This window comes from Spea bombifrons, chromosome 2, assembly GCF_027358695.1.
Source record: "Spea bombifrons isolate aSpeBom1 chromosome 2, aSpeBom1.2.pri, whole genome shotgun sequence".
In the NCBI taxonomy this organism is placed as follows: Eukaryota; Metazoa; Chordata; class Amphibia; order Anura; family Pelobatidae; genus Spea; species Spea bombifrons.
Genome location: NC_071088.1, coordinates 118,990,757 through 119,018,347, shown reverse-complemented (window position 1 = coordinate 119,018,347; position 27,591 = coordinate 118,990,757). Strand labels below are relative to the sequence as shown.

The 27,591-nt window shown below is 40.8% G+C and overlaps 1 protein-coding gene across 1 annotated transcript; it reads right to left on the bottom strand.

Annotated features, from left to right (window-relative positions):
• Positions 1-1,525: 1,525 nt before the first annotated feature.
• On the bottom strand, positions 1,526-25,495 carry ITGB7 (integrin subunit beta 7). The gene is made up of 16 exons (XM_053457743.1): positions 25,464-25,495; positions 18,268-18,355; positions 15,657-15,730; positions 13,752-13,953; positions 13,299-13,469; positions 10,102-10,343; positions 9,481-9,639; positions 8,773-8,868; positions 8,319-8,408; positions 7,687-7,824; positions 6,251-6,450; positions 4,857-5,065; positions 3,592-3,814; positions 2,975-3,189; positions 2,674-2,831; positions 1,526-1,709 (listed from the first exon to the last, which is right to left on the bottom strand). Exons 2-16 carry the CDS (start codon positions 18,350-18,352, stop codon positions 1,644-1,646), a joined length of 2,328 nt encoding a protein of 775 aa, XP_053313718.1. The 5' UTR covers positions 18,353-18,355; positions 25,464-25,495; the 3' UTR covers positions 1,526-1,643.
• Between the last annotated feature and the right edge of the window lie 2,096 nt (positions 25,496-27,591).

The following is a 27,591-nucleotide window of genomic DNA, read 5'->3' as shown; positions in this document are numbered from 1 at the left end:
TTCAACCTATTAAGGAGTCTGGAAATCTCAGAATCTGAGTCATCGGAGAGACCTTCTCCCAAGGCGTGAATCCAAATATTCTGGGCTCTAGCCACCGCCGCGCTGGCCATCGTAGCCTTGCACTGCGAACCAGCAGCCTGAAATATGCGCCTGCACGAAGTTTCTGCCCTTCTATCCATGGGGTCTTTAAGACCTGACACCCCTCCGATTGGAATGGTCGTCTTTTTGGAAAGTTGTGCAATTTGGAAGTCCACTTTAGGGGGATCATCCCACGTGTCTTCCCCTTGCAGTTTAAACAGTTGTCTGAACTGTTTAGAAATAAAGGCTCTTTTACCCGGGTGCTTCCATTCTCTTTCCATAAGCTCTGTAAATTTCGGAAGAACCGGAAAACCTTTAACCTTCTCTGAATCTTCCTCTAGCAACAGACGTGAAACCTCCTTAAAAAACTTACGAAGCTCCTGAGGAGGGAAAAAAACCTCATCTTCTGAACTATCACTTGAAGTAGAAAGAGATGAGTGAGAGATTTCACCGGAGGAAAGGTCTGATCTAGATGATGATCTGGACCTCTTGCGCTTATGCGAACTTTCCTTCCTTTTTTCCTGGGAATGAGCAGCAGAAAGTTGAAAAGCTTCAAAGGTCTGGGCCAAGTTCTCCTGGAACCAACCCAGGAAGGAATGCAAATCTTTTTGCTTTTCAGTAGCAAGTTGTTCCGCTGAGCATGAATTACACAATTTCTTACGACACCCATCCGGGAGAGGAGTAGCACACTCTGAACAAGCCATATGCTTGGATTTAGAAGTAGCTTTCCTGGGAGCTGGTGGCCTTTTATCTTTCTCCGGAATGTCGGTAGGAACCGGGCTAGACATCTGATAAGAGAAAACAGAGGTTAAAAAAATATATATATTTTTTTTTTTTTTTTTTCATATATCCGAGGGCAGAGAAAGTATAGAGCCAAGATAAAAAAATCTTACCCTAAACTCCTCTGAACCGTGTGGGGGGGCTGGTGACACGGTAATCCTGTACTGGCAATGCCCCTGCAGTCAGACAGGAAAAAGCGCTTTTTATAGCATTCAAAAATGCCGCCCTCCGGAAGATCCGATTCGCGCATGCTCAGTAGCGCGATCGGATCTTCAGTGGAACGCAACGACACCCGGGCGTGCGTTCCACAGTAATGCGCATGCTCCCGCATCCAAATACAAAAGGATGCATCACAGTCATCTTCCGTAACGCGAACCGCTACGGAAGGAAAAGCCTCTCTCTGCTCACCACCCGGGGAGCAATCGGAGGAAGAGGGACCCCCAGGCAGCAACCCGTGCGCCTCACCAGCAAGTCCGTCCGGAACAGAAGATTCTACCGTCCGTCCCTGAAAGGGACAAGAAAAAAACTGCCATCTTTGGAGAGGTGCCGGTTTTTATGGGTAAGGAGGAGGGGCTGTGTACATTTTAACTATTTATTCACTTTAGATTCTACTTGTCCCGAGGAAGATTACTACCCACTTGTACTGCCACTGGATGACAGGAAAACATTGTTTATATCTATAGAATGTAAAGCAAGTTGTGAACTTGCGTTTGAAACCCAAGCACCTTTGACAATAGTTTTTTGTGTCTAAAGTTGTCTCAGTATATACACGGTGACACAGATGTTTAATCCTGGATGAAATTTGGGTTCATCACAGTGGTTGTCGCACTTTGGAACAGTGGATTATTGCTCTAAAAGGAAGAGAGAAAAGAAGATTGAGCCGCTGATCCACAGGTCTTATTCTTATACATTTGTATCAAAACTTTACATTAGTATTAGTTATAATTGAAAAGTATCGTGAATATCAGTAGGATCCTAACATGAAAACAATTCCTGAGTATTAATGCAGACCTGCCGCTGTCATCTAATTTTACATTTTGAGGTTCTATACATTGTCTATTTGAAGTGAGAAATATATTATAATTATATATTTTATATTATGAAATATCCGTCATAAACCCAGTTAATGTGTATGCTGCGGACAAATGTATCTTAATTTCCTACTCTGATTATCATTCATCACCTTTTAAGTTGTTGTTGGTTCAGACAGTGTTTGTAAGGATGAGTGAGGAGAAGGGAGAAAAACTTAATAGGAAATTTATAAGCTAATGCTGGCTCAGCCACACGGAGACAGAGCCTCTGGGCACACCTTCTCCCCTGATTGGAAGAGGCTGTCCCTGTTGCTCCGCCCTTTTGCTCTTCGCTTTCTCCCCAAATCTTCTTTATTTTGACCTCCGCATGAACTTCTTCAAAAGGGCGGAGCCTCCAGTCACATCCTCTCCCAATTCTTCCAATCAGGGAGAGGCTGTGGCCAGAGGCTCTGCCTTTTTTGAGGAAGTTCACCAGGAGGCCAGGTTCATGGAGAAGTGGATGAAGAAAGAAGCATTAAGAGAAGTGGAGTGGGAAAAACACAATTGTAATAAGAAGCTCTTTCCTTTTTTGTTTTGTTGGTGCCCCCCCTCCTTTTTGGACATTTGTATGAATTGACAAAATTGGCAAATGCCACTAAAATTGTAAATTTTTGTACAAATTCCAAATGCTTACACATGCCTGCAGCATATGCCAGAATATTCAGATTTTCTTGTCCAAAATATCAATTACATTTCCAAATTGATACATTGATAAAGAGAGATTAAACAAAAATATTTTCCCAACCTCATTCCATTTCTCATTACTTCTCGCTTTCTGAAAACGCCTGTACTCCTGCCGGTCCAGCACTTCCACCGTAATGCGATAAACCATGATGATCAGGAGTCCAACTAAAGCGATGCCCAGAACTAGACCAACAATAAGAATTTTTTGATCTGCAATCCCTGTGATAAGAGTTTGGAAAGTATGGAACCATTCAGTATATCAAGGCCAATAACACAGGGATCATTTTCCAGAAATCTATCATGCACGGGTTCTCGATTTAGAGAGTAAAGATTATCTCTATATTTCCCATTGCTTTGATTACCTTGTTTTTCCTTCACAAGTATATGAACAATGTCTCCGTCCTCTGTGACATGAAATATAATGAGCGAGTCCTCTCTTTTTTCCTGGCACCAGCCATCTCTGTCCTTCACTCCGGAATCTGAAGCTTTGAGGATGGTGACATTGACGTGATTGCAAGCTGTGCTGCAGTTGCTACTCAATGGGCCTGTTCCAAACGCCTTGCACTCTGCGCAGCCACTGTGAGAACAAGCCAAGCGGCAACGTAGAGAACGCTTACACATAACAAACAATACCTCATGTTCTGCAGTTGTGGCTTTTCAAAACTTACAGCAACTTCTTCATTTCCCTTTCGTTTTGCCTGTCTGTCTATTTCCCAAAAGAAGACCCAGATTTGTAAACCGGTTACTAGCACTGTTCATAAACCCCTTATTTCTTTTTGTCGGGGTTTGGGGTATCTGTAATATTTTTCGCTTAAAGTTTTAGTACCTTCTTCCCAACTGATTTTTTTCGGACTGGTGTATTTGAATATGTGCATTTTTAAAGACGCTTTCCACTTAAAATATCAAAAAAATGTATCCAATTTGTATTTCTTTTTGAAAGGAAAAAAATGGACTCTATACACTCACTTCACCCACTCACCTGTGCCTCTGACATGGTTTCTGACATCCAGGACACTCTTTACACACCCTATTGATGTATCCATCATCACAGATACACTTGTTACATTGACATCGTCCATGTCCGCTGCATATGCCTTCCTCAGTCATGCATGCGCTTGTATCCAGGCTGCAGCTGCATGCACTGCCAGTGTAATTGGATGTGCACTTGCAGATCCCACACTCGCAATCCCCCCTGGAAATGCCTGAATGGGAAAGGAATACAAATCTGTTGAGCAGGGTCATTTTACAATCTCTTTACTTTTTAGTTGCATTTTTATAAACCTCTTCTATCATGCCTGGAGTTGTAACAGGCAGTGCTGACATGACGTTTTTCTGTTGAGTTAAGTGGCAATACTTAACTCAATACTACTAATACAGCAATACTGGCAATATAACTTTTTTAAACAGATGCAAGTAAACGTTACTGGATCCCACAGATACTTTGCCTCACCCCACACCATCAGACAGCTTGGGACACCCCTGAAAGCAGGGGTTGGCTTCCAACCATTGATGGATATTCTGTCTGAGCTCAGTAGAGCAGAAGAGAAATCTCAAGGTGATAGACAATGGTGCCTTGACACCTAGGGTGGAAGATCCACCAGCCCTCCCTAGTGCGCTTCAGCTCTCAATGGGCAGATCAAAGGTCTTCTGTGAAGCTAGACAATTTATACTAGAGATATCTTCAGACCTCTGTAGCATCTTTTCCACACTAAAATACAATGTCATATTACATGTTTGTGTTGAGAAGAGGACCAGAGGGTGAAGGCCCTCCAAATGGTAAGAGTGGCGCAGCGTCTCTCAAAACTTGGTGCCAATAGAGAGCATTGATGCCTAGGTTATTTGTATAATTCAAGTTCATGGTAACAATTAGAAGCTTTTGGACTTTTTTATAAAGAGCACTTTTGGAGCAAATTGGAAAAAATTAGCAATCAGCTGGAATATACCACTGGTTGCTTTGGTGATTGTGCCACTATTACCAAGTGGCACCAGAATTGCTCTTTTGTTATACATAATTAAAAATGAATCAAATTTGGTAGAATGTGCTGACTCCTGGTTATATATAATATATTTTCAATGTAACCATTAGAATTCCTTAAAATCTACCATTAATCGCCCATGTATGTAATGTTATTCTGCATTCCTTAAAATCTACCACTAATCGCCCATGTATGTAATGTTATTCTGCATTCTTTAAAATCTACCACTAATCATCCATGTATGTAATGATATTCTGCATGCCCTTACCTCCACACAGCAAACCTTCATGCCTTTCACAGCTGGCGTCATCACACTCACAAAATTCTCCCCGAACATGCATGTTACATGCGCAGCGTCCGCACTCACACCTCCCACGCCCGCTACACGGCAGAGAACCCCCCGCCATGCAGTTTGATTCGGAGTCATAGTTGTCTCGCGGACATTCACATTGCTTTCCACGGTGACCCTCAGAGCATCTGCAAGAGGGAACTGCTATTAGTACATAGCAAGAGGAAATTAGTTGCCCGCAATAGCATGCCCTGTAACAATAAAACAAGTCCATTACATTTAGCGTGGCTGTTGAGTCAGAAGAAAACAAAACCGCCATTTTGAGCTGCTTCAGACTGTGCTTAAAAGAGGGGGGAAATTATTTCTTTACTCCCAAACAGCAATCTGATTTTTCACTGGATAAACAAACTATAACAAAGCGGTAAACAAAGCAATAGGTCAAGGGCAGGCGGCGATCAGAATAAACGGTAGTCCAGGCAATACATAATGTAGCAAGTAGTATATTGGTTTTAATTTTGGTTTGGTTTCCAGCCTTTGAAGAATGTTCTGTCTGAGCCCTTTGGAATGGAGTGATCCTCATGTTAGGCAGCACTCAAATTCTTGGTCCCCAAGCAGGACTCCACCAGATCCAAAACAACAAAATTAAAAGTAAAATAATATAACGCAGCACTACCCCGTGGCAAAATTTTGATCGAACTACAGGATCTTTTTCAAGTCATGGAATGGAAGCTTAAGTTGGTTTCCAAATCGGGTTTGGAATTAACTTTAATGTTTTCTTTACTGAAATACATAGTGCCTGTCTACTGTAAAGTCTGGAGGCAATTATCTGGGGCAGTTTTTCAGGGTTTGGCCCTCTTACTGCCAGTGAAGGGTAATGTAAATGCTACAGCATATGAAGACATTGTATGCTTCCAACTTTATGGCAATAGTTTGGGGAAGGCCCTTTCCTTTTCCAGCAAAGTCCATAAAGGTCCATAAAGACATAGTATGACGAGTTTGGTGTGGAGGAACTCAAGTGACCTACACAGAGCCCTGACCTCAACCCCACTGAACACCTTTCGGATAAGTTGGAACGCCAATATCGAGCCAGGACGTCTCATCCAACATCAGTGCCTGACCTCACAGATGCTCTTTTAGCTAAATGAGTTCAAATTCCCATAGATGCCCTCCAAAATCTTGTGGAAAGTCTTCCCAGGATAATGGAGACTGTCCTAGCCACAAGGGAAGGGAGGCAATACCACATTAATTCCCATAGTTCTGGAATGGGATTTTCAGCATGTTCATAAAGGGGTTTTGGTCAGATGTCCACATACTTTTTGTCATATAGTGTAATTCTAACCCATAGATTGGTTATTTTTACTCAAACATTTTACCTGCAGACACCACAGCTGTAGTTACCAAGACCTTCACTGCAGTAATTGGAGAAGACCTCCTCATCTCCACAGTCACAGTCACATAATGGCTCAATGTCCACATTCAGTTCCTCAGTGAAGCCGAGCACCCTAAGCTGGAAGCTTTGCGCACCGTCTCGGCAAAATTTCCTGTCCAGCCAGACGGTGACATCAAACCCTACCTGAGGGAAACAATGATGGGAAGGACAGGTTCATTAAAAATATGGCAATGTTTTTCTGACGAGGACCACACATATAAACATTGCTTTCCAAATTTAGAGGCTGCTGTGTAATGTTATAAGCCAGGAAGCAAGCTTTTTAGCACAGTAGTAAAGTACACAAAGTCACACAAAACATTGTAACGATACCCAATGATAAAAAAAAACAGAAATAATAAAGACTTTAAACAGTGTGGGTTTTTTATATAGATCAGTTCTGGAGCAAAATTGTAAAAATTGAGAAATCAGATCAAATATACCACTATTTGCTATGGTGATTGTGCCATGTACCAAGTAACAGCAGAATCGCTCTTTTTTTTTTTTTGATTTTGTAAAGCGTTTTGACTTCTGGTGATTTGTGTTCTGTCTTATTTCTCAACTCACCAGTAAAATCTTAATATATTCCTAAAATGTATTAGGTTACACATTTATATTATGTTAGGTATTTTATTGTGTGTTTTGTAATTGTTCCCTGTATGTGCCACGCCGGCACAGTCAGGTCTTTTCACGTTCTTAGCACCTGTAAAAATCACAGCTGTTTCAAACTTAAAATAGAGATACAGTAGGGTATCTTAACTTCCTTTTGTCGAAACCTATAGATAGGGACAGAAATATAAAAAACATAGAATTTGATGGCAGATAAGAATCATCTAGTCTGCCTGATATAAAGATTCCGAGCTTAATCAGTCCTTGGTCTTGTCTTAGATTCAGGATAGTTTTATGCCAATCCCATATATTTACATTTCCCCATTGTATTAAATGGAATTCTTTCCCATTCATTCATATCTGTCCCTTGGTTAAGTTGCTGGTTGTTGTTGATTGGCTCAGACAACAACGTGAGGATGGGCGAGATTAAGGGTGTTAAATTTAGGGCAGAAAATACATTGTAAAATGTTGGCCCTGACTATCTCTCTTTCTAACTAAATAGCTCCCCAAAAAAATGCAAGCTGTAGCTAGTTTGAGTAAATGAATTGTATTATGCTAAAAACTCTGCCAGTATCATTTCTTTAACAAATGAGAACAAACATCTTAATGGGAAGTCAAATTCATTCACATAGCAAGGCTGCTCCCATCGCAAACACAAAGTGGGCTACTAATACATGACATCGCTGTTTTAGAATGATGCTGTACTCCTTACAGAACAGTGTTCCTCACATATTGTTGTCTAAGTGATATCCCTGGAAAGTTATTATCACATACCGTCTGACTAATTTTGACACCAGAGCACTGCCCTCTTGCCTGTCCCTCTGTGGATGAGTCAAGACAGTGCGAATCATACAAGATGTTCACTCCTTTTGGGAGATTCAGATGTTCCAAATTCACCGTAGAAGATAAATTCTAATAGACAGAGAGAAACATGAGTGTTAGGCTGATTTATAAGAAACCCAGTTAACAGTGGTAGTCGTGGCTGGTGTTGGAGTCTTTGACAAATCATCAGCATGGGGCACATTACAACTCCTTGAGACCCTAATTGCTCATTTATTATACATACGTTGGAGATTTTCAGATATACTGGAATGGATGTATGCTTCTTATGTGAGGCATGGGGGCGCAGGTCAGGGAGATCTGCACTCATGGCAGGGCCAATCCTCAGTTTTTTTTGGAAAAGGATGGAGAGTGGGGCTTAAATGACAAGGAGTGGGTGATAAGTATGTGCTGGTATGGGGGCCACAGTCAACACGTCCACCTCTATAACATTTGTTGTGGCTTCTTACACTACCCCCCATTTGACACAGGGGGTAATACATGTATATTTACAATACCGTTTGCATCTGATAATCATACTCTTTTCAGTAAATTGTCCAACTACATCATTTACAACGTTAACTCACATTATAGGCCTGAGAGATCAGATTCACCACATTGCTGGAGTCTTCCGTCAATTCTCCAACCACAGACTTTGGAATTAATTCACTCAGCTCCTGACAATTCGAGGAATCACATTAGTGAAACATATTGCACAATTAATACAGCATGCATCGCTGCCACCAGAGCACCTAAAATACTCATAGTGGTAGTAATGCCAAGATAATACAATTTTATTCCTTAAACGTATACATTTAGCACTTTTTCAAGCATCATGTATAAGTACTTTTATAAGGCTCATGACAGCAGCATTTTAGATTTTGTCATATTATTATAATAAAGCCTTTTTTATATCTTATGTTTTATTTATTTTTAGGCGGCAGTACCAGTTAAGAGTGGCTCTATAATCCTACCTCTGTGAACTTAAAGGCTCCATAGCTTAGTTCTAGTTAGGATAAAGCTGTTCATACAACTACTCACTTGGTATGTGGATAAAACATTTTTGGTGACAGCAAAAATTGGCTGAATGTTGGCTGCTGATAGGATCTGAGCAAGGTGACCAACCGAAGGATAGTCCTGGGAAAAGAACAAAGGCAAAAGGGCTTGTTGTGTTTTAATGTTACCAGCGTTGATTTTAAAAAAATCCTTATATTTGTATGCCAGGAATGATGACATCATTAGCAACACCATTCCTAGTACAAACCCTTCCAAGAAATAGTTATTTAATTTATTAAAATTAATATAAAATTCATTGTCATGAAACTCAAAAGAAAGCACTGGTGGGCTGTTGCCATAGAAGAATATAACGATAGATCTGCTAAGGAGTATTTGCTTAACATCCTTAAAAATGCAATTTTTTTTCAGTAATTTTAAAGATTGTGTGTTTGCAATTTCCTCTTCATGGTAATATTACTCTATATAACAGTGAAAAAACACTCTAAATGGTGTCCTTTGCAAAGTCCAAAAGTTCTTCACTAGAGAATGCACACGCTGTTAGTAAGCTCGATCTAATTAATATTGTTCAACATAAAGAGAGTTGTAAAATATGTTTTGATTGGCTAAAGTTTCCCTCAATTACTTTTTTTTTATTTTTTCCATTAAATGTATAAATTCACTTAGGGTCTAGAAGTTGCCCTAATTTATTTTTCTTTCATAGTTTGGGCATTTTATTGGCGTTATGTCACATACATAAATGTTGCTGTGATAATACTCTCCATTCTCATTTAAATGGCAGTGCCCATCTGTGGGGAGGTAAATCCCGGCTAATTTCCCATCCCCAGCCATATGGAAGACATCATCAGAGGTAAAAACCAGCAGACGGGTAACGTTCCTCCAGCCAATGTGATTCTAAAGGAAAGAAAGGAGGAAATGTTGGTGAATGTTCAGGTTATCACAAATGGATAGAGATAGTGGGTTACTAGGCTGTAACAAGCTCCGGTGTTATTAATTATGCTTTGGCCAATTCATATAACCAAAAACCTCTCATTTATATTATGTTTATATATTTGTTGCCAACTTTATTAAGGTGAGAAGCGCAGACAGTTTTTGTTTTTTGTATACATTGTACAGCCAACACACTGTATTTGCAGCATGCTCACACTGTTTGGTAGGCCTCATATTATACATTTGTATTATTTGGGCCTGAGACTAGCTTAGCGCACCGACATCTTTTCTTTTCCCATGAACCAATGTGTGCCTATGTTTTTAGACTCTACTTATGTTTGTATAAAACATAGAGATAGTGACGGGACAGCACTGAGTGTAAAACTGGCGTACTGTCATATATGACATTTGAATGTGCCTTCTTACCGTGCATACAGCCGCCTGCACCATGGCATCTAGTCCCCCCTCCGGTGCATCCATGTTCCCTGAGATGTCTTGTGCACTGACCCGCAATTGGAACAATGTGAGGTTAGAGGTGAGAGGCAGGACATGCCGATAGCTGAAAGGCGGTTGGCATCGCTCGGTCCGGGACGAGCATGGGTTCTGTAGCCTGGATTTTACTGTGCTTACATAGGGCAGCACTGTCTTATCCACAAAAGAGCCAAAGCCTGCAGAACAATATTCAGATAGACAGCGTTATTCTCACAGTCAATATTCTAATGTATAATAAGATCCTTTAAAAATGTGTAATGTTTCATAATAAAGAAGGGCATCTCCTCGAATGACGGGCAGGGGAATAACCACATTATAAATATACAAGGGAAGGCCGGTGGGGTTGGGGTTAGGAGAGCAAGTGCACCATAGACTGTTTGATTTACAGATTTTGGACCAAAACCACAAGCTCTTAATTTCCTTTTTGAAGCTTCAAATAAACTATGGGGGTGGCTAGGCCAGCAAGGGTTTGGGTAACTATATAAATGGGCCATTTGGTTTGGCTAGCCCCTAGCTGATGGCTACCATCATACTTATGTCCTGAAACCCAGGGGAGGGCTGGCAGCCTAAGGCCTGGGGGGCAAGTCTAGTCAACTGGCCCATTGCACCATGAAAGCGGCTGCGAGCGACATTGAAAGTGGCCGTCGCGCGGCAGTCACTCCACCAGCGCCTAATGAAATTAAAGTGGCCGGCGTGCAAACACCGCATGCCTCAGCTCTTCATCACACCCCTTTTAAGACGTGGGAAGAGGAGCTGAGGAATGGCCATTGGGTCTGACAGCCGCATGATGCAGGGGCGTACCTAGGGTATTTGGCACCTGTGGCAGACCCTGTATGTGGCACCCCCCCCCACACACACACACACACACTTTAAAACTGCATAGTTTCTATGGTTAGGCAAACATTGACAGGGGTACAGCAAAATTGTTATCATTATATACTTAGGGATTACGCAGCACCACCGTCAATGTGTGCCTATACATTGAGCCAGACACTGACAACCCCTATCACTATATACTAAGCCAAACATTGATGTGGTGTAGGCTTACCACTTTAGTGACTGGCATAGTATATAGTAGGGATGCACCGAAATGAAAATTCTGGACTGAAACTAAAAATTCAGCATTCACTTGGCCAAAACAGAAAAAAAAAACAAAAAAAAAAAAACTTTAAAATCCTTTATTAAAAGTAACACCAAAATTAGACAAAAAAATCAACAATAATATTAACACACACACACATATATATATATATATATATATATATATATATATATATATACACATATATATAACAACAATCACAATCCTATCATGCCCAGGTTCTAGCATGTGCTGGCTGACTTAGCATGATAGGAGTGTGATTGCTGTTTGCAATTATATATATCAATATATATATATATTAATACTGTCATTGAATTATTCTGTCCAATAAAAGTGTTAACACACCGAAGTTGGACCAAAAAATAATTTATAACAGCAATCACACTCCTATCATGCCTAGGCAGCCACTACATGCTGGAATCTGGGCATGAAAGGAATGTGATTACGGACTCCCTATGCCAAGCTATCCCCCAACACTTACACATCCATGCTATCTGAAACCCTCATTCACAAACATTCAGCATAACACCCATCACTCTCACACACTTACATTCAGCATAACACCCATCACTCTCACACACTTACATTCAGCATAACACCCATCACTCTCACACACTTACATTCGGCATAACACCCATCACTCTCACACACTTACATTCGGCATAACACCCATCACTCTCACACAGTTACATTCAGCATAACACCCATCACTCTCACACTTACATTCAGCATAACACCCATCACTCTCACACACTTACATTCAGCATAACACCCATCACTCTCACACACTTACATTCAGCATAACACCCATCACTCTCACACTTACATTCAGCATAACACCAATCACTCTCACACACTTACATTTAGCATAACACCCATCACTCTCACACACTTACATTCAGCATAACACCCATCACTCTCACACACTTACATTCAGCATAACACCCATCACTCTCACACACGTACATTCAGCATAACACCCATCACCCTCACACACTTACATTCAGCATAACACCCATCACTCTCACACACTTACATTCAGCATAACACCCATCACTCTCACACACTTACATTCAGCATAACACCCATCACTCTCACACACTTACATTCAGCATAACACCCATCACTCTCACACACTTACATTCAGCATAACACCCATCACTCTCACACACTTACATTCAGCATAACACCCATCACTCTCACACACTTACATTCAGCATAACACCCATCACTCTCACACACGTACATTTAGCATAACACCCATCACTCTCACACACTTACATTCAGCATAACACCCATCACTCTCACACACTTACATTCAGCATAACACCCATCACTCTCACACACTTACATTCAGCATAACACCCATCACTCTCACACACTTAATAATCAACTCTCTCCTACCTTTTCTTCTTTCACTCTCACGTTTCCTCTTCCTCCTCTTCCTCCTCTTCTTCTTCTTCTTCTACTTCTTCTTCTTCCTGTCCTTCCGGTGCACTGAGCGCGGAAAATGTTGGGCGTGGCTTCAGTGTTGTTGCCGCGCGCACCGAAACGGGAGGGGGCGGTCCGCCCCGGCTGCCGCTCATCTTAGGGGTGCCACCATGCCGGCACGCCTCCAGAAACTGGAGGCGTGCCGGCATGGTGGCAGCCCTCAGATGAGCGGCAGCCGGGGCGGACCGCCCCCCTCCCTCCCCCGCCAGGTACGCATGACGGCCGCATTCAATCCTGCTCGCGGCCGCTTAGTTTTTAACTTTGCAGCCGCATTGAATGTCTGTCTGCCGGTCGTCCGTCCGGCCCACCGGCCCGGATTTAGGGCGGCCTGGGGGGCAATTGCCCCCCTGCCCCCCGGCCCAGCCCGCCCCTGCTGAAACCCCAGTTGTTTCAGAATGTTTTAACTGGATTCCTTTGTCCTATCTTAATTTAAGGAAGTGAAAAGTATACTAGATACACAATACCACATTTAACTATTTAAATGATAATATTGTAAGGCCAATACTGTTCCCAGTCATACTGGGTTGCTGTATCTTACCAATGCGCACTGACTTGGTTACTTCATTCAGTGCCTGCTGAATATCACTACCCAGTTTCTTCACATTTTCCAAATCATCCTTCATAGAGTATGACAGATCCATCAGATAATACAGATCAACCGGGTACCCCTCTGCACGTTTAAACCACACGCGAAACTTCTTTTTCTCTCCTGAAATTTAGAAAGAAGCATCAATGTAATATGTGGACTATAGGGTGCGTGCTTTTTTTTTAGAATGCATTTGGAAATAAAAATCTGGTTTATCGAAGCTTTGGTAATTTCATTTAATTTTAGCGTAGGGTGATGGTTATATTCAGGCTGGTATGATATAATGCAATATACATAGTACTGCCAGAAGTAAGCTGCTCATCCTAGGAAGATAGTTTATACTTAAGAAATGAGTGTTCCATTTGTTTTTGTTTTTTAAAGCTGACCCATCATTGTGTTTCTCACCAGGGCGAAGTTTCAGTTGCACACTTTGAGGGGCTAGTTGAGTGACCACCTCCTGGTCCCCACTGTCGCTCAAGGGTATGTCTTTAAGAATGTTGATTATACTCTTGGGGTTGATAATATGATGAGCGTCACATCCACGCTGCAGAAGCACCATCTGAGTTGCACAACGAGAACCCTCGGACTCTCCTTCTTGTGTGAAATCCTGTTAAATACAGACAGATTACAGGAATGAAAAAAACAGACGGCACCAGCCATGCCATTTTTAAGGAGAACCGAGTGTCTCATATGGCTTTTGAGGATGATGTGCATCCATCATCAGCTGCAGGTTACACAATCTCTGATCAGAAAGTTAGAAAATGTGCCAAACACATCAAAAATCCTGGGGCCCAGTACAGGCTTAAAGCCCCTTCTATCAACCTGCCCCATGTCGATTCCATTGCCCCGTCTACTCATTACCCCGCCTTATGATCCTCCTATAAGAATAACTTATGAGAGCATGAGCAAGCTTGGGGTTAGGGCCACCTGGGTGCACCATTTATTCTGGGCCTTCTGTAAGTTACAGGCATACATACTAGCATGCAAACTCACTCTAACACAATACACATTCACACACCTTGTGTATAAAACCTTGCATACAATTTACACAAGTGCTACACTACAAGAGTGCATCATCCAGCTGACATAGATACAAGAAAGAAGAGCACACATGTTTTGTTTTTTAAGAGAAATACTGTATTTTAATCATATCTCAACAATTCATACATATATATGTAAAATCCATGCTCTGACTCTAACTATTTATATATTTTATCCCCAGGTGGGACTGAAGCGTTGAGATAGGATGTACGGTCTGTACCAGTCATATACCAGTTAAATACAGTAATTGATTAAAAAAAAATCCTCGGTGTGCTCTTCTCGTTTCTTGCGTAAACCTATATATAAACCTTTCTACTCCAGTAAACTACTTGGTACAGCTCACAGAATGAAGGAGGAAGTGATAAACATCTCATCATCTGGTGTGAAAACCTCAAGAGGTTTTGTTTATTTTAAACTATAACATAATGCCAGTCTTCTGACACATAACTGAACCAGACACCACATAACATGTACCATTGGTTATTCATTCTCTATGTGCCATGTAAACTACCAAACATACAGGACAGAATTATGTTCCAAGTACTCCTTGGCACTAGCTTCACTGCCTTTTAATGCAGAGTAAAGGCTTGCATTTGATAGAGGAATGGGTAAATTTGGGTTGAGCTGGGTCAAATTTGGCAGAGCATAAACAGGCATGGGTAGGCTGTCAAGAATCCCTTCTAAGCCCTGCTTGCCCCAAGTAGACTAATGTAATCCAGAGACTTGCCACTAAAACTCCTCTTGTTTAGAGGAAGACTAAACTTAAGTTGCAGATAAGATTGCACAAGTTAACATAGAGGTGGGTGAGCCAGCTGGTGGCCATACCCCGGCCACCAGCTGGCTCACCCACCTCTATCATATGCATGTACAATACCACCACCTTTGAGGGTTATTTTTTTATGTTTATTTATATATGATGATGAAAATGATTATTATTGTTATTTTTTATATGTTTTTAACAGCTATTCCTTATGTGTCATTGAACAGCCCCCTGTCAACTCTAAGTGAAGCACTCCACATAGCCACTTGTCTCTGCCGCTTTGAGCTTGATGGCCTTTTAGTCTCTTTGGTGGGCTAGCTTGCCATCATACGGGACAGCTGCTGCTAGGGTGGAAGCCAGCATCTACAATGCTTGTGTGCTTTTCAGCACTCATTTCATCAAAATGTCATTGAGGCAAACCCTATTGAGTCATGTCATGATTCTCTCTCTTCGGGTTTATATTAATTTGCAGTTAGACTAATGTCACTGTTTAGCTGTCACTTACTGACCTTAGCAGAGCACCAGGCACAGCTGGGGTGGGATAGAATGCACTCTGAGCAGGATACCCTGTGTTCACAGACATCTGTAACATTAAAACATTTTATATACATGTAAGTATCTATACATGCGCTTATATACATACATATGCACACAGGCAGAGATAGAGTGATTGGTAGGTAAACTGGCAGATAGAGATGATAATAGAAGTGCTTACTGTTATTACAATACATTGAAATAAGCAGATTGTGCAAAAGAAATTAACTTAAAATGTTAATTTAAAATCTATCAGATACATAACAGTCAGTAAACATTTTTTAACTACTTAAAAGGAACTGTGCTTGAATGTTTTGCAAAAGGTTGGAACGTTCCAAGTCAAAGTTGGCTTTTTTTTTAACCAGCTCGCTGGGCAAATGCCAGGCTGGCCTATGTGTTAATGCTCCTTCCACCCACCTTCACTACTTTTAAGACAACTTGAGTGGCCGATTTAACACAGGAATGTGTTACTTGCCTATTGAATGTATGCGGACAATACTCGGGACAACTAACCAGTGGCATTTTCTTTGCCCAAACATGCAACTACATTTTTTGATGTAATTTTAAGTGCTAAGAGGCTACCCATGAGACTCTTTCAAATTGACTTTCTTTTAGAACTTCACTTCATAATTCCCTGGACCTATCTGCCTATTCCAACCATTGATAACATGTTGCATAAGATAACCCTGCTCTATTATACAGCTTTCTGGTCTGAGACTCTGTTTCACTTTTAATTTGCATGTTACTTTTCACAGTTCTCTTTGTCTGCCACTTTTCGGTGACGTTCCTCTGTGGTTTGTAAATTACCCAATCATTTCCTATTTTCACTCTGAAGTTGTTCTGGGTTTTTTTATAAGATTTTACTCATAGTCGTCTCTCCTGACCTTGGTGGTGGAGTCAAGTAAAAAAAAACAGGAAGAATACGCTTAATATTAATATTGCTGAAATGTGACTGCCAAGAAGATATATGATAAGGCTTTACTCAGTAAGGAGGAGCAGTGTAATTGCAAAAAAGATGCATATAGTCCTATGTTATAAATCCCCCACAACATTTTAGGTGTCCTAATTGAGAATGGACATGCATATCAAGGAGGAGGCCTGGTCAGGACCAACCACCAAACCTGAAGAGTCATGTTGTGACGCTTAGCTTCAGAGAGTGGCGAGGTTGCCACATGGGTGAAGCTGTGAAGGTCTGCATTGCAATAGCAGTGAACTCCACTGATCTTACAACTGGGCACGGTGGGGTATCTATGCAAGACAACAGGATAGTGCCCAAAAGTTTCTTCTTTTCTGCCTTGTTTTCAGAATTGAGACCACAAGCACACCAACATAAAGCTTTAGGTCAGCCATCACCAGGCCCGAACTGGCCATCGGGCACACCGGGCATTTGCCCGGTGGGCCGGGCCGCGGCAGGCCCGGATTGACTTAGGGGCTGATGGAGCTGCAGCTCCAGGCCCCTACCTTAAAATAGGCCCAGTCAGGACCGGACTGACTGGGCCTATGCGGCCTCATTAACGCAGGGCATAAGGGGCACCTGCCCCATAAGCCCACCGCAACTGCGACCGGGGTCCGCCACCCTAAGGGGCTGGGAAGCCCCCACCAGGGCCGGCCTTACGGGTGTGCGGCCGCACAGGGTTTAAATTAAAACAGCGGGGGGTTTTTTGTTGTTGTTTTTTTTTACTTTATTTAACATCCTCCATGTTAAATGAAGTTTTTGTTAACTTTATTTAACATGGAGGATGTTAAATAAAGTTAAAAAAAACCCCAGATGTTTTAATTTAAGCCCTGTGCGGCCGCAGACCCCTAAGGCCGGCCCTGGTGGGGGCTTCCCGGCCTCTTAGAGTGGCGGACCCGGTCGCAGTTGCGGCGGGCTTAAGGGGCCCTGCGTTAATGCGGCCGTAGAGGCCGCAAAGGCCCAGTCAGTCCGGTCCTGACTGGGCCTATTTTAAGGTAGGGGCCTGGAGCTGCAGCTTCATCAGCCCCTAAGTCAATCTGGCCCTGCCGTGGGCCCGGTCGCAGTTGCTGCTTGCTCCGGCAACAAGGTAAGTAGGGTGAGGGAGGGGGGTGCAGTGAGAAGGGGCAGAAGGAGATTAGATAGTGAGAAATGGGGAGAGGGGATAGATAGTGAGAGGGGGTACATATTGAGAAGTGGGGAAGGGGGTACATAGTGAGAAGGGGCAGATAAGATGGGGAGAGGGGGTAGTGTGAATGCGTATGAGAATGAATGAATAAATGTGTGGATGAATTGTGTGAATGCGTATGACAATTAATGAATTCATGTGTGGATGAATTGCTTGAATGATTTGTGAGACTGGATTAATGAATGTGTTAATGATTTGTGTTAATGATTTGTGTGAATGAGTGAGTAAATGCAAAGATGTTACATGAAGGGTGGGCTTTAACAATAAATAAATAAATAAATAAAAATGGGCTGCTCAGGCTTAAATGCCCGGGCCTAGTTTTTGTCCCAGTCCGGGCCTGGCCATCACAGACAAGTGTCTCCTTCCCTTGTCTAGCTGTGCAAGCAGATGTTCTTCCTTTCTATTGTTATAGGTGTATCACCATACCAGTTTACTTGAGAGATACCTGTTTGGAGTTCTCTTTCTTTGTGTCCAGATATGAATGGAACATGCAGGAATCCAAAACTCCAGATCATAACTATAAACTTCATGCTCTGCAAAAATATGAATAATAAGAACAAAAAAACATTGATATTCAACTCATATCTTCATTGAAGTATTTCAATCTATCTCCGTTAATTTTGAAAGATACAGTATGTTGTGAGACAAATTGAGAGTTAAAGGTACCTGTGAAAACGTATGAAATAGAGCAAAATACACAGGGGAAAAACAAGGGGCAATAAATCTGTGAAGACGAAATTAGTAGACTATGAACAGAAAATGGGAGTTAATACTGAGCATTGGAACTACGGTTTTCAGTAGACTTGGGCGCCGACCAACTCTTCGTGTTTGTCTTCGTAAGGGGAAAAAATCTACGTATTCCACAAATATTCTCCCATTCCTGTGTTCGTTTGGGTGAATATTCGCCAATAGAGTTGGTCGCATGGCCCTTTGACTCCTGACGCAGAACTTGGCCTGGGGAGACCATTGGTCTTCCCGCTCCAAGAGTTAAAGGTCTGTACGAGCGACTCTATTGGTTGATGGCAGACGAGCCTCCTGCTGGCGACCAATAGAGTCACTCGTACACACTTTTAAAATCCTGGTGCAGCAACTTGGCCGGGAGAGACCAATGGTCTCCCTGCTCCAGGAGTTAAATGTCTGTACGAACAAATAGAATCTTGTGTACGGACCTTTAACTCTTGGAGCGGGGAGACCATGGTCTCCCTAGGCCAAGTTCCGCCGTCAGGAGTTAAAGGGCTGTGCGAGTGAGTCTATTGGTCGCCTGCAGGGGCCTCCTCTGGCATCAGCCAATTGGTTGATACCAGAGGAGGCCCCTGCAAGCAACCAATAGAGTCGCTTGAACGGCCCTTTAACTCCTGACGGGGAACTTGGCCTGTCTCTCCGCTTCAAGAGTTAAAGGTTCCGGAAATCCGTAGCTTCGCCGTCAGGAGTTTAAGGGCCATAAGAATGACTTTATTGGTCGCCTGCAGGGGCCTCCTCTAGCATGAACCAACTGGCAGCATACCTACGGTTTTCCACTTCCGTTAACCCCTCCGATGCTGCGTAGATATGGTAGGCTAGATGGGGAAGGGACCATGGGAGATCATTAGAGCCCAAACTTTCACCTACAGAATTATCTGTTAACAAATCTCCATTTGTGAACACTAAATCCAATATGGCCTTCTTAAGAGTTGGCTCCTCAACTACTTGTTTTAAAGATAATCCCAGTAGGGAGTTTAGAAGATCTGCACTTCCAGGCACAAACAGCTACTTTGGTTTTCCAGTTCACATCAGGGAGATTAAAGTCACCCATGATTATAACTTCCCCCTTCACTGTCATTTTAGCTACTTCCTCCACTAGTAAATTATCTAGTTCTTCTACTTGTCCTGGGGGCTATAAATCACACCTACGCGAGTTACTTTACTTTTCCCAAATTGTACTGTAACCCAAACTGACTCTATTTTCTCCTCACCAATTTATGTTAGGTTTACCTTTCTTCTTTTATCTTGCTTGTCTGCCTTTTAAATTTTTTTTAATCCACTGTCTAATTTCTAGTCTGCCCCCCCCCCATTCATATATACACACACAGATGGAGCTAGAAGACGGTTAGGCCAACTTGAAAACACCACTGACCCAAAAGAGACAGGCAGAAATGCAGAAATCCCCCCCCCAGCCTTAATTACTGTGACTAACCAACATTGTATGTATAGCAAGGAATGCCTTTCAGGCGGGTAAAGATAAGGGAGAAAACACCAGTCAATAAATTTAGATATGCTAAAAACTGTGATGGGGCAGGTCCCTTAATCTAAGAAACTGCGAAGAATGAGGCAGCGGGGCAGCTGGGAAGGCCAGTACCCATAACGAGGGAGGCAGGCATACAGTCCCACTATGCTGTACCTGGAACTGCAGGCCCATGGGGCAAAATATTGTCATTTTCATTGGATGGATAAAGGGGATGTGAGAGTTTGCATTCATGGAATCCACAATAACCCTGGTTCATTCCCTTATCATTTCCCGTCTTGACTACTGCAACACTCTTCTGGTTGGCACTCCACTGTCTCGACTGTGCACGTCGCTCCTCTTCTGCTTCCCCCCTCTGTGAAACCCTCCACTGGCTCCAAATTACCTTTAGAATTAAATTTAAGATCCTGGTACTGACATATAAGGCCATCCATAATACTGCTCCTCCGTACATTTCTGACCTCATTAGCAAATCCCTACGTTCCTCCCATGGGTTAAGGCTCTCCTCCTCACTTATCACCTCTTCCTTTTCCCGTCTACAAGATTTCACTCGAGCTGCCCCCATATCTCTGGAATCTACTCCCAAGGAACCTTCAGCATTCACCCTCCCTCCCGACATTCAAGAAACATCTAAAAACCCACTTCTTCAGAGAAGCATACCATCTTAGCTCCTAGAACTTCCTTGTCATCGATACAACCACCACACTACCTCTCACCCTTTCTCTATGCCTTATGTTTGTCACCCCATTTCCCTCTAGATTGTAAGCTAGCGAGCAGGGCTCTCTCCACCAAATGTATCGGTTTGTCTTAGTCTGTCAATTCTTGTCTTGTCATATCCCTTGAATTTATGTATTGTATTAAGCGCTGCGTAAACTGTTGGTGCTATATAAATAAAGGATAATAATACTGTATTTGCTCGATTATAAGACGAGGTTTTTTTCAGAGCAAATGCTCTGAAAAATACCCCTCGTCTTATAATCGAGGTCGTCTTCTAATCAGACCTCAAAATGTCCGCTGGGGCCATGCTGCTTACCGGGCTTTGGTCGCAAGCAGCAGGAGAACAGGAAGCTAGAAGAGTGTCACATAACTCTGCCTCCCCCCTCCTTCCTCTGGGGGCGGGACCAGAGAAGTTGCTCGCACAGCTGGGCCCCTGCAGAAGTCTTCGAGTGAGAGATCTGCAGTTCAGGTAAGGGGGTCGGGAGGGTTTTTGAGTATGTGTGATTAATGGAATGAATGAGTATTTAAATGTTTGTGAATGAGTGTGTGTGTTAGTATGGATGTGTAAGGGGGGTGGTGGTGGTAGCATGGCATAGGGAGGCTGTACCCAGACTCCTATCATCCCCAGGTTCCAGCATGTACTGGCTGCCTTGGCTTGATAGGAGTGTGATTGCTGTTAGCAGTTATATATATATATATATATATATATATATATATATATATATATACATACCTCCAGAAATGCCTTTTAACCCCCTATATGCCACTCTGCCCCATGATATGCCTTTTAACCCCCTATATGCCACTCTGGCATATAGGGGATTAAAAGGCACATCATGGGGCAGAGTGGCAAATAGGGGGTATAAGGCATTTCTGGGGGGCAGAGTGGCAACCCTGGGGACAGATGTGCATAACTGGGGGGGCAGGTTGGCAAATAAAAGGAAATATAAAAATATATATATTTTTCTCAATCATAGCTTTTATAAAATATGAAAATATTGTTTACATGAATTAATATTTACTAGTAAAACTTTTTTTCCTATAGGGTAGTCTTATATTCAGGCTTTTTGTTTTTTTCCTAAATTAATATTTAGATTTTGGGGGGTTGTCTTATAATCAGGGTCGTCTTATAATCAAGCAAATACGGTAGTAATAATAATAATAATGGTCACAAGGCAGAACTTGCATGAAGTTTAAGTGTCCCTTAATCACACCAGGTCGGTGTACAGATGAGTAGCTCTATGTAATGCAGTGGCTTTCAAAGTTTTTTGCGTGTTTTGCTGTTGTGTTTAGTATCTGTGATGGTTTTATTGTCAGTTGGCGTGTGGGTATCCTGTGGCTTTTAGGCTATGTGCAGCTGGAAGCTTTTACTGTTTAGTATAATTGTGGTAAAGTGTCTGAAGCTCCCTCAATGCAAAGACATCACAGGGACATCATTAAAAAGGAGGGGTGTTATGTACCTATACAGGGTGTAATGATTAAGGGTTTCTTTAAGGCAAAATTGGCCAGTCTGTAAAAGTAGTAATGGAGTTAATTTTACACAAAGTGTCATTAAGCTATTACTAACTTGTAGTAGTTTAGCTACTGTCCAGTGTTCCTCAATAACGAATACACATTAAAGTTCGGCGCAGTTCTGAAAAAATACTATGCATTTTTCCACATGCATTGACAAAATAACCTTGACTTTAGGAAAAGCTGCAGCTCCCGTTTAAGGTCTAATTTTTGATCCACTGATTGGCTGAAATCAATGGAAGAATTTTCTGCGTGTGAATAAGTGAGACATAGACAACCTGAAGCCTCGCCAAACAACGCTGAAGCTGCTGATGGTAAGCAAACCACAGAAAACAGTAGATGTGTTCAGGCAATGGAGTCCTTGCAAAACTCCAATGTGCATTAAAAACACATAATTAGACACTGGATGTCCCTTCAAGCTGCTTATGTATGATATTATAGCTAATCAGTCCCCTGTACTATAGCCAACCGACCCCAAAAGAAATATAACTCTATTCCAGACAACAGTGACCACTAAAATCATCTCATTAGCTACTTATTTCAGAAAATGTCCTTAGACTCAGGAGAATCTCATAGAATAACACGTGTAAGAGTATGCTAACTGTATTACAGAGGCTTGAACAGCTCTGTAATGTTAAAATGTTCTTTGACAAGAATAAAGATGTCCTTAGAGGGCCAATGACTTACCTGATAGACAGAAAACAATAATTGTGATTTCCTGAGTTCCAAGGCTCAGTTTAGTTTTTTAATAGTAATTTTATTTTAATGTTTTTTTTAAATCTGACCCTAGGGGGTTAATTTTTGTATATATATATATATATATATATATATATATATATATATATATATAATTTTAATGCATATTGGGTAGTTAGTGTGGTGGGGGTTAGTTAGTGGGGCATTAGTTAGGGCATTAGTTAGGGTCAGGTAGGGGTTTAAAAAACCAAAAACCTAGAAAACTTCAAATCAATGACAATTAAATAGGAAAAATATGGAAAGTTAACCTATATATTTTTGGTGTTTTTAGCATTTATATTAGCTGGGGATAATTTATATACCTGTAAAACAGTGAATACATCACATTTTTTTTAAACTTTTCTATAAAACAAAAAAGCCCTTCTTGTCTTGAAAAAAATATCATTTGTGTGGGTTCGCTAAACAAGAAAGGAAAGACATAGCAAAAACATGAAAATTGCACTGGTACTTAAGGGGGGCTGTATGGGTCGAAATTCTAAAGGCTTGTGTCTACATTCTAAAGGCTTGTGTGTACTCTGGTAAACAACGCACGCAGAATCAAATTAATGTTTCCAGTTCCTACTAAAGGATCATGGGAAATAAATATTTGCATGGAATACCCATGGAAGCAGATGATGTTAGAACTGAAAAATATAATTCTAGGTAGTTAAGAAAATAAAAAAATAATAACACAACAAATGGGTACGTGTGTTTTTTTTTATTTCTGGACACAATTTTGGTATAGATGTCGCACTGCAAACCTATTTAAAAATGTTAACATATGTAAACTTTTAGAGCTTTTTGATGTTGCTATTTTTTGTGGATTTTATATGTAGTTGTCCCCGATTGCATATTTCATAGTTAATGCGGCGAGGTGATTTTTTTTTTATTTCATTGTAAGTGAATTTTGTGCATAAACCCCTCTGTATTTTAAATGAAATTTCAATATTTAACGGATGCTAATTGTAAGATCATAAAAGGTAATGCAACCAGTTCTATCATCTCTACTTGTGTTGTTAAACCATGAAAGGGTTCTTTATATCGAACATGGTATTATGCGGAAACTTTTATGAACCACCGTCTAGTTTAACTGACACGAACCTGACTTTGATAGCGTGCCTTCTCGTGTGAAAAAGCAAGAATGACTAATTTCTGAAAATGCTTACAAAAATAAGAACAAATAACTAAAAAGGGGGTTGCCCCGTCAGTCTCAAATCGGCAAAATTGCAAAGCACAGAAAATTTTTTTGTATTTAAAATTATGTATAATGTACATACAATTGTTAAAATAATCACTTATAAAATCTATACTAATAAACCTGATTTATTTGTTGTGTTCACAATAATTTAAAATTAGGACAACATATAAATGTTATATTAGAAGATGTTTTAAATAAGCTTAATAATAATGTAATTGTGAATATAATGTTATATGTTGCATAATAATGATATATGGCTATTATTACATTTTTGAAATCCATTGTATTTTTTTTTTTTCTATTTGTGACCTATTTTGCTGTTTTGTGATTTTCTAGTCATATGATCTGACCACCAGCATAGGCTCTTTTTGCAAACGGGTTCATGTTAATATATTATTAAGTGACGTTATAAAACTTCCTCTTTAGTTTCGTTTATGATATTAAACAATATTTCCCAGAATATATACGTAGTAAAGCTGCCATAACTGGTTATAAAGTTAAACAGGTGGTTTGCCAAATAATTTTTTTTAAATCTCATGTTTATTTTATTTTGCCTTAGAAAAAATGACCATTTTACAAACTGTCCGGTCTTACAATCAAAGACAAAATACGATATTTAATGGTCTCTTTCTAGAATCGGTAGAGGAGCGGGAAAGAGGTGAAAAAAGAGAAAGGAAAGCAAGAAGGGAAAAACAAAGGGTAGGTAGAACCAGTAGTGAGCCGGCTAAGGTCTTGTGTGACCATGTAGTCAACGTTATAACATCACAGTGGTGATGTCAACGTGTAAAAAAGCTCTCCGCTCAGTACAAGGTATACAATATGTCGCAGAGAACACAGAATGGAAAGGCAAAAAATACGGTTAGAAAAATGATCAGATTCCATGAATGTAGGGGCCAAAGTCTATTTTATTACAGCTTTTTTCACGTTTTTAATCTACGGTAGTTATGCATCAAGGTGACGTTCTCAGTCTATTTTTTCTAAACATGATTTCATGTGGTGACCAAATCTTTCTGTTTTACCCAACAGTTGTCGCATCCAAAGGCGTTCTAGTTTTTTGTATGTGTGTCTCAGGAGTAGATATTATAATTTCTAAATATCCCCCATTCTGTCTGATATTTTAAGTGGAATATTAAATATAACATTTTTGCTTTCCTCAAATTTGTTCGATATTTTTTGCCCCATACACTCCAAATATGAAAATTGACATATGTAATGAAACAATTAAGCGTAGTATTAAATTTAGTCTTTTTGTACTCACGGCTCCCTAGGACTCGGTCTGCATCTCCTCTATTGCAAATGAAGAAGTGAGTTTTATCAAAACTAGATTTTGAGCTCTCTAAAGAGCATCCCCCACCCAACCACTAATGCTGAAACGCCTTCCTCATTGCCTTAGAAAGCCACAAGTCACAAAATCAAGGAGGAAGCAATTGTTGTCTAACTCTTTTACAAGAACAAAAGGTAGAGCTGAGATAATGCAAACATGTTCCTGCATTTTTTTAACACCTACGCTTTTGCTTAAAGCATCATTCGATGAATCCGTTAAAACTACTGATTGGGTTTTTCTTTGTCCTAATCTGTTCTCTTTTTTCCTTGCTCCCTTTTCTAAGGTTGCCACAAGCAGTCTAAACAAAGAAAGATAAATGGCCTAATGGGAAGGAATAATCATGCAGGGTCTGTATACAGGGGGTTGGGATCACAGAGCTGTTAAATCTGAGACTTGGTAAGTCAAGGTCCATGAGCCGGCCAGCACACGTCAGACCCTGAGCTATACTCAGGCTTCCTTAATGAGTCAACACACTAGCCAGCTGAGTCATGTTCTGTATACTCCAAAGGTTAATCGCCTGGAAGGACCCTCTACCAGAGGGTGAGGGAACACTTAAGTGTTCTCACTTCACCCCAGGTCGGGCCCATAGGACATATAAGGCTAATGTCTGAGTAGGCCACTGCGTCTAGACTAATTTGTTAATTGCGGAAGGCTTTTAATCACTTAAACTTTTGGGCCGATGTGCTGCTGAAACCTATTTTTTGGTACTTCACCCCTTTCCCTGGAGCTTAATGCAGATCCAGAAATAATTTCTATTGCTTCAAGACTGGATATCGCTTCAGCACCCCAATGCTTGATTGTCGTAATTCACAAAAGAGTAAGGACTCATGTTTAAAAACAATTTACAAAATCCCCTGCAGTTGGCATGGCTGGCTGGCTGGGACATTGTAGTCTATAGCCTGGTACCTTAGGCAGACTCCTAGTATGGACTTGTTAAAGAAAAGTGCTGTAGTTTTTTTTTTGAGAACTACAGTGTTGAATACAGCCATGTAGTTTAAAATGAAAGAAATCCTTTCACTTGTCACTTTGTTTATACTTTTCTTTTCTGGCAGCTTCTGATTTCCTTGGGACAATTCTGAGAGTGTTATTTACAATAAAATATGGTGAAAAATTTAGAAAGAAATTACTTTTTCTAACTTTTACTTGAAAAATCTTTTACTCATCTATAAAAGCTAATGAAAAAAACTGATAAATAGATTCTACTATTTGTCCTGAGTTTAGAAATACCCAATGTTTTTATGTTTTTATGTTTTTTTCTGCACGTTACAGGGCAATAAGTTCAGGTAGCGTTTTGCTATTTCAAAACCATTTTTTCAAATCTGGTAATTCTGCCCCCCATGTGCTATTTCGGGTATCTTTGAAACCCGCCAATGCAGTTTACCCCATGAAACCATATATTTTTTAAAACTAGACACCCCAAGGTATTTCAAATGCTGGTATTTTTACTCTTTCCATGCACTTATTCTACCACCAGTCTTTGTCAAACTTTGTGGTAGTCATTTGTTTGTGTTTTTTTTTCCACACACATCTTAATTCAGGTATGAATTAACAGGTCCTGGTATATGTCACTGTCATAAAACACCCCAATATGTGATAGTGATATCCCCACATGCATGGGTTTGTTGGGTTGTTTGGGGCTAAAAGGCCACATTTGGGGCATGCACATTTTTCAAATTGCAAATTAGACATGTGGTCATCCTTCCTCCTGTGTTAATTGGGACATTGTTGAACCCAGCCAATTAAATTTACCCCGTCACATCATACATTTTTTAATAGTAGACACCCCATGGGCATTTAACATGCCAGTATTTTAACTCTTTCCATGCGAGAATTGTTTTAAGCTAAAGCGCTAATTTTAGGACTTAAAAAATATATTTATATATATAAAATATATATTATTTTATTTTAGCCTTTTTTATTTATCTTAAAAAAATATTGGAACTTGAAGGTTCCCCTGATGGTGACATCAGTGGGAAATTATTTTTATGTTTTACTATTTTTCTATTTTAAATTTATTTCACTAATCAAATTGTGATTAGAAAGCTGGGCTCCATTGACTTGC